General features: G+C 42.1%; 1 protein-coding gene across 2 annotated transcripts in view; it reads right to left on the bottom strand.

The window, feature by feature from the left end:
• TENM1 (teneurin transmembrane protein 1) overlaps positions 1 to 16,011 on the bottom strand; it is a 490,026-nt gene that overhangs the window by 182,833 nt on the left and 291,182 nt on the right. For both annotated transcript variants that reach the window (XM_019521566.1, XM_019521567.1), the window contains one exon: positions 10,856 to 11,002. In XM_019521566.1, coding sequence (XP_019377111.1) covers positions 10,856 to 11,002 — 147 coding nt within the window. The remainder of the gene's footprint in view (positions 1 to 10,855; positions 11,003 to 16,011) is intronic.

The following is a 16,011-nucleotide window of genomic DNA, read 5'->3' as shown; positions in this document are numbered from 1 at the left end:
TGAAAGATACTTTAAATGTTCAGATTTAAAAAGAGTAAAAAAAAAAAAAAAAAAAAATTTACAAACACCTTGTCACAGGTAACATACATTTTGTGGCTCACCATTTGCTAACTCGCTTGGACTGGCAGATGAATCAATGCACATGAAATAAGATCAAGGCACCGTATGCCCCCAAAGTGACATTTTTTTATTTGTATTTTTAGCAATGCTAATCTTTATGAATGCTGAATCGCCACTTTACTGGGTTGATTTCCCTTGTGTTCAAATTGGACTGCTATGGTATCAGCACACTGCCAGATACGTTGACTTCATTGTTTGGCTTTTCACATCCTGTTCTCACCAGCACTTTACATTTTGATGCCTAAAAACCCAAAGGCCCTTAAGGCAACTAGCTATGGAAGGCAATGCAAGTTTTGACACAGACTTTAACAGGTACCACATAAGGCTCTTGGATTATGAACCCTTTCTCGGCAGGCCCCACTTTGCTTAACAGAGCATAAAGCACTGCATGAGTGCTCGATAAATAATAGTATAAAATATTCACTGAGCAAGGGAAGCAAAAGCCTATTCATAAAACCTAAGCCTGGATGATGAAATGGACATACCTGGAATCTGACACTCCTTGCTGTCCTTGAACAAAGGAACTGTTTGGCTAAGCAAAAATATATTAAGAAAGCTTTTCCATTGCAGCTGGAGAACTAGATGGATTAGACTCGTGAAGATGCCCCAAGGACACCTGTAAACAGCTAGCAATAATACCCTGCTCCTGAGCTGCAGCTTGGTGCACCTGTTTGGTGGACCCTGGTGTTTTTTGGAGCAGCTCTAAGGTATTTAGATGTCTTTAAGGAATGAATGGTATTTATTGGTCACGCTGAATATAGTTGAAACTGTCCTGACAAACTCACCCAGCCTTTTGGGGTGAATGTAGGCAGAAAGAGAGAGTGAGCGAGTGAAAAAAATACTGCCTGTTGTTTACTTTCTCCCATGCTCAGGGGAAAACTGGACCTTACGTACTCTTTGTAAGGAAACAAGACTGCACCCAAGAAGAACTGGGCTTCATCATCAGTTCCTCTTCCCAGTAGAAACAACTTAAAGGAGCACAGATGCCGGCTAACCATTGGGATGACAGAGGGGCTCGACCCTGTGTGTCGGCCCAGGGCTCTCCAGAAATGTAGCAGCAGTGGAGCAGCAACTCGTGTTGCCATTGCTCCCCCGTCGCCAAATTTTCAGACCTGTGGAGACCCAGAGGTCAGATGAGATGGCCTTGTGGGCCACATGTGCTGCTTAGGCTGGAGGTGGAGAACTCCCTTTCTAGAATCAGGCAGATTCGTGGAAGCTAAGAGCTTGTCCATACGGGAAAAACTGACCAAAACAGCTTTTGTTAAATGAGCTTGGGAAGCAAATTAATAAACTAAATTGAAAAAAAGCACTTTTGCTCCAGATTAATAGGTCTTCTGTAGGAGGATAGCTTCTGCCACAGTAGAAAGTCTGGCTAATTTTCCTCTGTAGACAAGTTTATACAGGAGGGGGAGGGAGAGTGGGGAAAGGAAGTGAACTAGTTTGATTCTTCTATTTGTGCAAGAAAAGAATCACTTAAAATTCATAGAAAGATTTGAGATTGAAGATGTGCTTTAAGTGACTATTCTCTATGGCAATTTGGTTTCAAAATGATACAAAGGACATGCTATCTAAATGCCCTGAAAATCCTCTCTCTGACAAAATTCTCACTGGCTCCTATGGAGGTTTTGCCTGAATAAATACGAAAATAAATTGCTCTCTTTAGTCTTTGTTGTTCTGATCAACAGGTCACCTACCTGGGAACAAGTGCCTGGCATTCAGAGCACACACAGGAAGAATTCAAGCTAAAGGAAAATGATTTCCCAGTTTTCCAAGCAGACTCAATTTTCATCATGCTTTTTGCAAAGCGAGAATGACTATGTCTTTACCAAGATTCAGTCTGAGTGGGATTTCTGCTGTCCTTAAAGCAGTGTCTTGTGTTTGTTCTCCCTCCACCTGGTTTCACTGACTCGGTTTCTTTTTTAGCTCTCAAGACTATAAACCATAGGCACAAATACAAGCAGAGAAAAAAGCAATTGTCACGCTGCAAAGGAAGGAGCTTTTCAGGTGATGGATTAACACTGGTGGCTTCTGTCACTATAGAAATAAAATCTATTTTCCCATCTGGCTACTTTTACTGTTTGGTCAATGGGGAGATATTCTATTCTGATTTTAATTCTCCTCTCAATCACAAAGAAAATGAAGTAGAGGAAAGGGGCTAGGCTCTGAAGAAATGGACAGCACTGCTGATGGGCAGATGCTTAAGAAACATCATGCACTCTGCATCCCCATACAGCTCACTTGCACCCAGGCTATTGCTGAATTTGTGTGGCAATTATATCCTAGAGTTGGATGAACAAAGGGTTTTTTTTCCAGTTGGGCAGCCAACCTCAGAAACAGGGGGAAAAGAAGTGTTTGGGCTGAACTGAAACAGATTTTTTTTCAGCTTAGTTAGTGAAACAGATAACTAAACAAAAATAATTTTGAATCAATTGAAAACATTTTATGCAACCCAAAGCAAACAAACGTTTCCAGCTTTCCTGAAACGAGACATTTTATTTTGTAATATGTTCTCCCTCTCCCCGTTTTTTTTCAGGCAAAATGACATGCTGAATTGAACCTGAATTTGCAAAATGTTTCAGGTTCCTTTGCCTCTCCTCATAAAATGTAATTTCTCAGAAATTTACTATTCATTCAAACCAAACCAAACCAAACCAAAAATCACCCAGCTCTATTACAGTGTGTCATTAACTCTGACATGGTTTTGGAGACTTTGGCCACATGGGACATCACTCCAAACCACCTTGCCTGACTGTGTAGATCTCTCTGGGCTCAATAACACAGCAAGACTGAAGCCATGGCAAAAGCTTGCAGGATTCATTCCTATATTTGCAGGTTTTTTTCCAAAAAATGTAGACCCTGCCACTTTCAAGAGACTGTTTTGAGGATCTTTTTCTCAATGGTCGTTGCTGTTTGCTTCTAAAACTGAGACACTATATACTCTAAAAAGGAATCTAGAGAAAAGAAAACGCAGAAGGGTTGAGAGACTCTTTTGATGCCTGGAAGCCGACGTACAGATTGGACAACAGAATTTTAAATGGTCTTAATGTGCACGTACAATTTATGGAGGAGATTGAGAGATGTGGCATCTCAAGTGACATGACAGGGGACAATTACGGTAATAGAAATTCACCTGACACGTGCAGTAAAAGCAAAGTGGTTTCAAGAAGCCAGCGCTCTCCAAATTCTAATTAAAAACAGGACAGCAACCTTATTTATGCACTCCAGAGTTTAACTTAACTCCCAACTTTGGAAACATGACAAATATATTATTTTCCAAACAAACCAATCAATCATCATTTTGGTAAGTACAAGGACCTGACTATTAAAAGCCCCTCTGTGTGTTAAGAAACAGCAAGGTTCCTATTAAATCTAGAGAGACAACTGTTACAGACAGCAAAAATTGTAATTCGTATGGTGGGAGATGCAGTATACTGAAGATTCAACTGTCAATTATCACAATGGACAACACAGCAGATGGGCAAACTTAAATGTATCACAGAGGTGTAAATGACTTGGATTTGCTATTAGCATGTCTGCTGCTTCTTTTAATGTAAGAAGCAGTGAAGCACAACTGCCAGTCTAGTATATAATATTGTAGAATAAGAAGCCAGTAATTCTGGTTTAGACTCCTCAAAATGCAAAGAGTACTCCTAGCAAACATCATGCTTACGCATCCTTTGGATACTTCAGTCTGGCATAGGAGAAGTGATGACAGAGTGGGAATTTTTATATTTTCAGTAAATACTTCAGACAAAGCACTCCGGCATGACTCCTGTAACACAGTCCCCAAAGAGCAACTTGGGGCAAAACCAACACTTAAAACACCCCTAAATAATTAAACGCCCAGCAAAAAGCACAGCATACAAAAGCAAAAGGCCAAATTCTGCTCTCAGACACGCTGTCCCCTGGCATCACAGTAACTAAGAGAATCGGGGAGGTGATTTTTAACCCTCACTTTATTGAGGGAGTGATCCTTTCAGACATGCCTCTGCAGGCATTGTATCCATTAATGCTTTTGCATCAAGATCTCACAAAAAGTTGTTCAAAGAACATATCTTCACAAACACAGTGACTTGTTTAAACATTACTAAATGAATGCTATATGAGCATCCCCAGGATTCACTAGAGTGACACAGATTAACTTTTCCAGGACATCTGTATCCTACTGAAGATATGATTCTGCTGTACAGGTTTATGCGGGTTCTGTATGTGTAAATTTGCTCTTATGTGACGACCCTTTTTATACCAAAAATGTGTTATATGAGAGATAAATTCACTCTTATGCGATCGCTGTGGTGGAAGCCTGCAGTCAGCTGCTTTGGCAGTGCATTGTGGGAGTGACACGCACCAAAATTTAGTCTCCTGTGTGGCTCTGTGCTCCTCACTCATTGTCCTCAACACGTGTTTCTGTAGTTGCCATCCCCATGATGATAATGCCCTGTGCTTGTGTGTGCTGTTTGCTGTCAGCGAGTACCAAAATTGTCTTGTAAAAGTGGTAGAAATGGGTCTGGGGGTCAGTATAGTCGAGGTCTTGGAACGTATCCCTATTTGTTACATTGTAAAGTGGGTTCTCTTTACGTGAATTCGAGTTATGCGCCGTTTTCTAGGAATGCATGTAGGGAATGCATAAAATGAGGGAAACCTGTAGTCTTTAAAAGCTCTGTGATGGGAGCAGTGCAATCACACGTGGGATGCAACACACTCCCGCAGGCAACCTCCGCTGGCTGGTCAGATTGGGCACAGAGCCATGGATTCCCCAATTCATTGCTCCCTTTCTGGTAAGGTGCTCCATCTTATCAGGAGGGGAGTACAGAGGGTGAGCGAAGGGTCTGAAATTGTGTTAATATCTTATGGAGAATGCCTTCTCTAACTTGAGACGACGATGCAGTCCAAAATGCTTATTCAGCAAATTGAAACACTTCTATTTACCGACTGTCTATGTCTTCTACTTTAAGAATAGCAAATTATACAACATTTGGGGCAAGCACCGAGCAGAAAATGTATTTCCTATTTATCACACTTGAGTTTTATAGGTACTGCAAAACATTAATATTTATATCACATCCTCAAGAAAATAAAACACCATTTGGAAAACAAAAAGGCATTTTGTTAACTGTAGAGTCATCCTATTTGCTAACATAAAAGCTAATGAAAAGAACATAAATTGAATCAGACATACAGGTCCTACCACGAGAAGCTCTGGGCCCATTCACTTGTTTCTACATTTAGCCTTAGTTTCTTGTATTTTATGTTGGCATGGATACATCACAGAAACTAATATTCTTGCAGATTTAATGTGCTTCTACAATTAGTACAAATCTTCCAGTCTATAAATGCAAAAAATAATAAAAGACCGCAGGCAGAGCTGAGGAGGTCAGAGAAACCAGAGTGCAAAAGCTCGAAAGGAATAACTCTAGTGTAGGTGCCTGGAAATGCTCCAGCAGGCTCATTTCTTGAGGGCTAATGACAAAGTCAGTCAGTAAAGTCCTTTCCATTTTGATATGCAAATCCTTTCAAGGGGCCATGTTGAGTGTGGGTTAAGAGGTGCCTGCTTTGTACATTTTAAACTATTTTCTTTAGCTCTTGCAGTTCATTGAGCAGCAGGGGCAGTTCACTCCTCTCAGATGTACAGGCAGATTTATCAAGTCATTGCTCAGGTTAAAATCATATGGCTAACTTCGGAGCCATAATAGCTAGAAACAAACCTTGTGACTACACGTGAGCGAGCTGGGATCCTGTAGTAGACTCCAGGGCCCCTAGACTGGATTTTCATGGGTGAGCGGAGTGGTTAGAAAGGATCCAGGCAGCAGGTGGCTGGGAAGCTGCTAAAGCACTGAAAAGAGGACAGCTAGGCTGCAGAATAAACCACAGAATGAACACAGTCAAAGCGAGGAGGACCTGAGGAATACAATAAGGAATAATCACTAGGTGAGGACTTAGAGAAACGGAGGTGTGGGAATCCAGCTGTCTTTACACCTGAGGTGGCACTGCCTGCAAGTTAGAGATGGGTGAACCACCATGGTTTGAATACCAGAAGTGTTCAAACTAATATTTTCCTCTTTTTCCATTTACATATTTCAGATGGCCTCGAAGTAGCTCCTGTGCTTTTTTGTCTCACTGGGGGCACAGTTCAAACCAATTACAGTTGTTAGGACTCAGAGCAAACAGAAACAAAGAAGAAATGTGTGCTGTATCTGTGTCTGCTTCTCTTCCAGAGACCTGAAGAAGGGTACTGTGATACCCAAAAGCTGGTCTTTGTCTAGTGCAACCATGCAGGTGGTCCAATAAAAGATACCCGTCACATGAATTCTTGCCTCTTGCATGAAGAAACTAAGCGGTAATGAGCTTGCGATGCTTATTTGTATGCAGAAATCTAAATTTATGTTTCATTTACAAGATGCTGCACTCAGGCAACAGATAGTGAAGTAATTAACTGGTAATACTGGGGTGGACGTGAGTAGATTTCGAACCGACATACACCCACAGAGGAAGACTTCATAGGGTTTGTTTTGTTAGATATTTTCCTTTAGTTAGCCGTGGCATCCAACGGTGTTTGGCTTTGAACACGCAATGAAAAGAAAATATATCAGGCCTGGTTTTCAGAAATGCTGTGCATCCCACGGGAGCTCTGGCAACACAGCAGCAATGAAAACCAGGCCCATCGTTATTATTTATGTTATGTAATAATAGTGTATTACTTATATATGGACTCAATATCTCTATGATTGATATGCTATTAAAATGCCAATGGATATGCTCATCTATACTTTAACAGCACTGGCCACGGAGCAGAAGCTATGCTGAGTCAGGTCCTTTTTTGTGCTTGGAAGAGCTACCCTGGCTAAAATGCGACTAACAGGAGCTGGAGAAGTGTAATTCAATTCTTACAGTACAGTGTTTTTATTAAAGAAAACAAACAATAGGGACTTGATGAAAGAAAGAGCGACCCAGACCAACTTAAAAGAAGAGGTCAGTACCAAAGGAGTGATTGGGAACAGCTACACAGCCAGGCTTAAGAGGAAGTGCCAGTGTAAATGGAAGAGGAAAAGCATGTGAAGTGTGGCTGGGCATGAGAGGGGAGTGTCCTTTGAGTCCCTTGCATTGCTGTTGCAGCGTGTTCTGCCTCCTCAAGCCTTAAGCACAGATACTCGTATTAACAGAGGTCAACAGAGCATTTCAAGTCATTTCTCAGAGCTCTCGTTGCTTCCACAGAAGTCTAAAATCATGGCAGGACGGAGGGAGGGGAATGACCTGTTCAAATGAGCGGCGTGGTCATCGTACAAAACTACAATTGAAATCAGGTCAGCCATGACCCTGGAAGAATAGGAAGGGAAGATGAGAAGGGACACGATAGAATGTAATCTCACACTCCACACTGCAAAGGACATCTGCTGGAAATCCCAGCGTTATATAACCAGAACCACAAACGCTGCCAACATGCCACAGATGTCCTCCACAAGAGCGAATGAAAACAATGTAGCTGTACATCTGTCATAATTTTAAGTCTATTTTATTTGTATTTAGGAAACAGATTGAAGGAGGTGAACATACTCTTAAGACTACAAGCGGAGGAAAAGCTATTCAGGTCATATAAGACCGAATGGCAAGGGTAGGCATGGCACATGCCCCCTGTTATGCAATCAGTGCTGAGTTTTGGTCCTAAGCAAGTAATAAAACACAGTGCCATGATCCGGCAGACACTCGCACACATTTAACTTAACTACTAGGAATAATCACACTAACACAGGACACAGAACTACATGATTAAGTGTTTTCAGGATTGGGACCTGCATGCGTAGGTACACAACATGCTATAGTAATCTTTTTACAAACAAAATGTAAAACATTCGCTCACCAGAAATAAGAAGCTTGAGAAAGAGCAATACGTATCAAAGCACTGAACTGAGACCCCTCTACACCTATATTAAAATTTAACAGTCACATTTCCTTCTGGAATGCATTTGTATGCATTTTTGTAGTGTGAAAATGAAAACTTTCCCAGCAGAAATGCTTTGTTTTATTACTTAAACAGAATCTGCAGCTAGAATTTAGATTACATTATTAAAGGCCTGATTCTTGATTAGGTCAATTGCCCGATATAGCAACACCACCACTGAAACCCAAATACGACAACTGTTACTTTGCTTCAACTCTATCTTTCTTCTTAAGGAAACAGAAGCCCAGGACACTTGCCAAGCCCCCTGCATGGAGACATAAATATTTAATTTCAAGACAATGAGGATTAATGAGGCTTTTTCTAGGTGGAAACCTCATGATTTAAAACATACACAACTAGACTTAAGCAAGAACAAGAAATCGCACTCCAAGGACCAAGAAACACAAACTCTGGAACTCTAGGGGTCCCATTCTGATTTCGTACTTGGTTTAACATCAATGCAACTAACTTCAAAATTGATTTTTTCCTGATTTACCCTTATGCAACACCAGGCCCTAGAAAGTAAGAGAAGTAACCTGAAATGTGCATTTATGATTTGGCCCTCTTCTTATTTAAAAAAAAAAAAAAATCCATGGAGATTGTGAAGTGAAATGAGTTACATTTAGCTTGGCAGGAGTAGCCAGTTGAATTAAGTGATTTTTCTGCCCACTTATCTCTAATTTTAATGTCAGTGGAGATGTTCTCAGACATGTTATGCCACCATTAAAAAAATAAAAAATATATTTTTAAAACCTGCAGTAAAATGAGGTTAAGTATCTGCCTTAAACTGACAAATTCAAGGAGATTTAGAGTTAAGGCTGCCAACCCTCTCAATAACTCAGTGTTACTGCAGAATATAAAGCATGGGGAATCACAATACAAGAAAATTTATAGAGAGCCAGTTCTCAGAGTGCATCAGAAAATGCTTTACATATATTAGACGCTGAACAAGGTTGTTGTGAACAGATTTGAAGAGAGAGCGAGAGAGAGAGCACATGAGTGAGTCAGTGGCTTGGACAGCAGGGGAGAGAGATCCAGACAGATGGGAAAGTGCATGGGAGGTAGTGATCCCAACTGTGGAGATTTGTGTGAAGAGGCTACAGATTAGGCCACAAAGATTAGAAAGCAGAGTGAGTGGGGAGAAAGGAGGTTATTGGTAGGTAGGTGGGGGAGGAATTGGAAATAAGGTAAACAAAGGAAGGTTGAAGCAGAGAGGTGGCAATTTTAAATGTTATCTAGAAATTCAGAGGATGGTGCCAACAGAGGCCCGTACAGTACCGACTATAACTGTAAATGGGGAAGTCAACATCCACCGGGGGTGCTTCTAGTGGGGCCCTGCAGGGACTGGGCTTGTCCCTAAGATGATCTTTTATTGGATGACTGGAAAGAAAAAGGTTGCAGATGACACAAAGTCTGGGGGAGCATTAAATAATGAAGAGGACTGGACACTGATACAAAGCAAGTTGAGTCACTTGGTCAGCTGGGAGCTGGGAGATACAGTATGTATTCTAGTGAGAGCCACAAGTAAAGTTATTTATCCAGGAAAAAAAAAAGTGCAGTGCACATCTCCAGGACAGGGGCTCTACTTCAGGTGGCAATGATTCATGAAATGTCTAAGCATCATAATGGATAATCCAATGAATGTGACCTCCCAGCTGAATGCTGTGGCAAAAAGGACTAATACTAACCTGGAGCATCTGAATAAAGACTTGTAATTAGGAGTAGGGAGTGGTCTTACCTTTTCTTTTGGCACTGATGAGGCTGCTACTGGAATACTGTGTCAGTTCTGGTGTCCACAATTCAAGAAGGATGTTGAAAAATTGGAGGGGATTTGGAAAAAGAGTCAAGAGAACAGTTAAAGGAAGTCTTATTGGGAAAGACTCAAGGAGCTCAGTCCAGTTATCAAAGGGAAAGTTTGGGGTGACTTGATCACAACCTACATGTACAGCAATCTGATAGGAGAAGGTTCTTCAATCTTGCAGGCAAATGGATCACAAGATCCACAGACAGAAAACTGAAGCTAGATCAGTTCAAACTAGAAATAAAAAAGTACCTCAAAGTGGCTAACTAGCTGTTGGAACAATGTACCAAGGATTATGATGATTTACAGTGATGGAGAAATTAAGTTGGGATGTTTTTCTAAGAGGTATGTTACTGTTCATGTGCAGTTACTGGACAAGAAGCAGTACTGAAATCATGCAAATCAAAGCCTGTATGATGCAGCAGGTCAGAGTAGGTGATCACAGCAGTTCCTTCTGACCTTACCCATCGATGAAACCCTGGCATGAAACCAGAGCCCACTGGCTTCAGTATTCAGGCTGCACACACTGACCCATTGCGGGAAGAGGTGGAACGGCTACTTTGCTTGCACATTGCCATGTTATGGTCAGGTTACAAAGTACATTAAAAAAAATGTACCCCTAGCATAGAAAACCTTGAACCTTACCCATCTATTTTCAGTATTTCAAAGACCACAGTTTCACTGAAATATATTTCAATTTTTTTTAAGAAAAAAAGAACCTGAATATTTTTTCAAAACACACTCAGATGTTTAAATGACAGGGGCAATTCAAGAAGTGACCTTCCCGTATAAGATACTGATCCTGCCACTACTCATTCTTATACGTAACCTAAGTCACTGAAGCCAACAGAAGAACTGAGAGGACCAAGATGTGGAAGTATCAGGCTTCTGTGACTGAAGCAATGCATAAAAGGGACAAGATACAGGAGAGCAATTCAGGGAACCGAGCTTCATAAGAACTCACAAATAAATATATGGACATGAGCTATGTTCAGTACCTCCATCGTTATCCAGGTTATCGCCACACACCATTTCCATGACAACGTTACATCCTGTGCCACTCCAACCCACTTGGCAGACACAGTGCCATCCATTCTGATCCAGAGTGCATCTTCCATTTCCATAACACAGACCTGGGCAACCATCTGGAAAAGAAAACAGAGAGAACAGGACTTCATGCTGGAGTTTATTTTTCTTTTTTTTAAAGTCATAAGCTATCCAACAGCAATATTTAAATGTCTATAATATTGGCTACTTGCACATGATAGCACAGTAAATCTACTTTGGATATCATTCACAATCTTGACCAAAAGACCTCAAGTTGTTCCTAATACGGCTTGTATAGGAAGGTGTGCCTACGATCTGAATGCATGTAGATCTGGTGTCTTGGGAGCTGTGCACGTAAAGTCACATGTGGACGAGCAAACAGCATCTCTACACACAAATCGGGTATATGCACAGATGCCTACCTGCTTTATATGCAAATGCTACACGTTTCTCTCCCCCAATTGACACTTTGTATTGTTCACACTGAAAATCTGTCACCCAAAAAAGTGCACAAGACCTATGCAATCAAATGTGAAAGCAGCATCTAAAGATATATTCCTATATGCTGTAGGTATCTTTATTCACCTGGGTTCGGGAAACCTATTTTGATTCGTTGTACAATACTTCCCCAAGAATGGAAAAAGGTAGTTTTCATTGCAGTGCAGACTCATTTCCTAGTTATAACATTACATTCTATTCAAAGAGGACAAACGCTTGCCCTTTAGTGGCTTCAGGAAATATTTTGCCTCTTTTGGTAAATTATGGATCTAGATCAAGACTGGAACAATGACCGTATCATCCCCTGGACTGCAGGTTCGTAAACTCTGAATCAATAGTAGTTTGGGCATTCTCAACCAGCTATTTTGCTCTGTATGCCTATATGAGTGACGGATAGATAATCTCTTGGATGTGTACACTCATGTCCATCTGCTTGCATGGTCTGGTGCCAGCTCAGATGCTTGTCAAATCCTTACCACACCACACAGGGAGCCAGAGGACAATGGATAACTCTGAGCAATCAGCTTAACACTGCAAGTGGCATCCCTTCTAAAAGGAGTCCTTTCTCTTTGCCTGAGCAGACTTGCAAGAATTCAATACCTCTCTGTACTTGACAGTGCACTTGTGCACTATCAAAGGGAAAAGATTTGATACAGAGAGGAGGGGAAGACTCAGACTGCAGGCATTTCTGGTAGAGATGTTGCAAAAGGTCCTTGGAACAGATGACCAAAGAGACAGGGACTAAGTAAAAACCGTCAGTCTAATCCAGTGCTGTGTTCCTGAGCTGCATGCACTAGATGCTGAGAAGAAGGTGCAAGAAACTTTACGGCAGGCAGATGTGGAATAGCCTGCACACAGCGGAAGTTTCTTTCTAATTCTCATTTTAAAGCTTGGTTGCTTTCCAAAATCCTTGTGTTTTGTTTTGCTTTGTTAATCTTTACTGTTGCAACCGTGGATGTTCTTTCTAATCACATAAATATACATGACACCAGTGCTCCAGGATCTACACTGGCTGCCGATGAGTCTCCAGGTAGAATTTAAGCTGTTGCTTATGGCCTATGATGCCCTAAATTTCCTGGCATCTGCCTAGTGGAAAGATGCTGCCTCTCCCCTCCCTGCAATGCCATGCTGTCACAGCTGTGAGCAGCAGGGGTGCTTGACTTGGATCCTTTTCATTATAAAAAGAGAGGGAGAGGCTGGTGTGGTGCTCTCAGAGTCGGCTCTGAGATTCTGGAACTTGCTCATCTCTGGTTTGAAATAGCTTGAACTTGATGATCTTCCATGTATGCCATCAGAGCCAATTATTTTATAGGGTTTGGGGGCAAGGTGGAGGGCATGTTCCTGGGTAGATCACAAGGGCAATTTTCAGCTTTAAAATGTACTGGCCAGAAGATTAAATTCATTATTTGTATGCAATTCAGGGGCTTTATGGCTAGGGACAGACATTCAAAAAACCAGAGCCTAAATTGATTCAATCTTTGCCAGGGCCTGCCAGCCCTGGCTACTGCTGATCACTCCCTGCATGGGGGGAGCGGTAAGATAAGCCCCCTCCTTGCCCCTCCATCAGATGCCAGAGGGAGGGGGAAATAACCCCGCTCCCTGCCTCCTCGCCTAAGGGGGCCCTGCCGGCCAGCCTCTGGCCGCAGCCCTGTCCCTGGAGTGGGGAGCGACTGTGACAAAGGATGGAGCCCCTCTCATGGTTTGCTAGAGCGGGCAGAACTGCTGCAGACTGCGCGGGGCAAGGGGTGGCACCGGGGCTCAGAGGGGTGGCCATAGCCGCCAAAACCTCCCCTAGTGCCACTGCTGCTTGCTCTGCACAGTCTGCAGCAGCTCTGCCCACTCCGTTTTGCCTTGCCCCTGATGGGAAGAGGCTGAAGTACCTGTCACGGTTGCTCCCCCATCGCTGCTCCAGCAGCAAAGACGGGGGCATGGCCAGAGCAGCCCCCTTAGGCAAGGAGGGGGGTGATTTTATTTCTCCCTTTGGTGTCTGGCAGAGAGGTAGGGAGGGGGCTTATCTTGCTGCTCGCCCCATGCAGGCAGCGATGGGTGGTGGTGGCAGTCAGGGCTGGCAGACCCTGGCTGCAGTTCCCTGGGGGCAGAGGGGGAGGAAAGGGAAATAAACTTCCTCCCCTGCCCCCGGGGGCCATGCTGGCCAGTATCTGGCTGTGCCTCTGCCCCTGCTGCTGCGGCAGTGAGGGGGGAGTGCCAGGCGGACCCCGGCTTGGGTCGGTGCTGGTGGGACAGGGAGGGAGGAATTAACACCCCCTCCCTGGCCAGTTCACGTGAGGCTACTGCCAGATCTGGGCATGTCCCCACTGCTGGAGCAGTGAGTCCAGAAATGCCTGGCAGGTCCGTGCGGGTGGGAAACGGGAGGGGGGGGGAAATAAATCTTTCCCCTGCCTCTTTCGTTTGGGGGTGGGGGTGGAGCCATTAAAATAGGATAATGTGCACCACAGTGGAGGTACTAGAGTTAATTTGCATTACCTAAAGAGCATTAATGAATGTGTAGACATGCCCTCAGAGCTGAAAGCTCTTCCTAATCTCCAACCTAAATTCTCACAGAGAACAGTCTATCTCCATCTTCTTTATAACCTTCCTTGAGGTATTTGGAGACTGTTTTCAAATCCTTGCACCATCTTGTCTTCCACAAATTCAATAATCCAAGCCTTTTCAGCCTTTCCTACTCCTTTTCAGTGCTGCTTCCTGGGCCTCTCCTCATTTTTGTTGCTCTGTGCTGGGCTCTTTCCAATTTGTCCCCATCTGTTCTGAAGTGTCAGGGCCCCAAAAGTTCTGTACAATGCTGTATTTTGAAATGTATTATTTTCCTTCCCCCCCACCCCACCTCCCAAGCCTTAAAGAAGGATATTTTTTAAAAAAAATTAAAAACGACTCCGGTTGCATTTTTGTTCTAATGGAAGGACCGGTACAAGTTATTTTGGTAGTGGGAAATCCTCACTGCTGTCACCATTTTGCGAATGGAAACTCAGCAGCAGAAATATGACTTGCCTCCCAGGCTATATTAAATATCTACATTGATATTGGTAACAAATTGCCAAGGCAGCATTGTAATCATGCTCACGTTAGACAACTCTGCTTCTGATGGAGCACTGTGACAATGTAAAGAGATAAGAATGCAGAACGGACTGATATTCTGTTAAACACATTTTGTTAAAAACAAAAAGACTTTTGCCCTGTCAATGTATCTTTCTATCTACTTCTAGCCATAGTCGTCCTTTCACTCTGTCCTGGCAATGTAAAATAAGAGGGATGCTGAGAAGTAAACACAGAACAAAAAACACCCCAATCCCCAACACTTTTGTATCCTTTTATTACGTTTCTGCAATGCCGAAAGGAAAAGCTTACCTCGGACAGCATCTAAGTAGTGAGCTTAAAAAAGAAAAAAACAAAACTGTGATAGATTGAATTTCTGCACCAAAATGAAAATATAGAAACCATTTGCTAATGGTTTACCATCTGTTGGTTAAGATAAAGTGCCTCCCTCTTATTGCAATCAGGTCTCTTCCTACTACTTTGGATAAAATAAATTGCTCATCTTTGTTATCCATATGACCACCAGGATGCACAGCACAGCTTGCATCATTCACAGTAGCGCCTATAATGTTAATAACAATGACTGAAGAAAACACATGTAGCTGCAGTTGTCTTTTGTTAATAAACAGTTCCTTTTTTCTTTGCACCGCCCTTCTGTTTTTTCCTGAAAAATGTGGCCCTTCCCTATTCATTAAAATGGCAAAAATGTACAGGGAGCAGCAGAATTACCTTTTAAAAGCTTGCTTATAGGAAGCCAAATTGATTAAAGTTATGCTAGGAAGTTCCTTGTACGTGCAAATTATTTTGTTCAAAAAAGGGGTTTTGTGTTGGGCTTTTAAAAAATGGAAGAACAGATTAACCAATGGCTGAACTGAGTACGTGGCACAGCATTTGCAAAATATGAAAGCTTGAACTGCTTACTCCTCCAAACGAGGCACCCACGTCTCTCATAGGCAATTAAAATGTTTATGAATAAGACTGTTCTTGAGACACTATTAATGATGTTTTGACAAGAAAGACTATTAAGCTTTGCAAAAAAGTATCTAATGCTGCATCAAAAATATAACAATTACATCTGTACTACTGAATGAGGACTTCCAAAAAGATCTGCAAGCTTAAATTTCTTAGGAATATTGTTACAAAGCAGCTACACAAAAACCACCTATAGTCCAAAGCAAAATATTTAACTTCTCTGATGTGAAGGCAGAAGATTTAGTGTAAGATGGATTTAAACTGCAAGAGAGAAGGTTTAAAGGAAGTCATTTAAGTTTTACTTTTTTTTGCTTGTGACTTCCAGTTCCTGTAGGATGGTAGCCCAGATGCGCAGTTGGATGCACCCTGCATATCTTTGTTTTGATATTTTCAACTTATTACAATGATATTGTTTCATCTAAAATAACAGCTGTGCTGAGACTACTCTATGGGACCAACAGCGTTCCAAGTCAATGGAGAGGCACCTGTACCTACTGAATTTGTTCTCTACCGTTCCCAAGCAAAATTTAACTTGATGGCAATGACACTTTTCTATTAGATGTTCAAACTTTTTTTTTTTTTTTTT

Source organism: Gavialis gangeticus, unplaced genomic scaffold, assembly GCF_001723915.1.
Source record: "Gavialis gangeticus isolate Ggan-Ray unplaced genomic scaffold, GavGan_comp1, whole genome shotgun sequence".
NCBI lineage: Eukaryota > Metazoa > Chordata > Crocodylia > Gavialidae > Gavialis > Gavialis gangeticus.
This window is presented reverse-complemented; position numbering and strand designations above follow the sequence as displayed.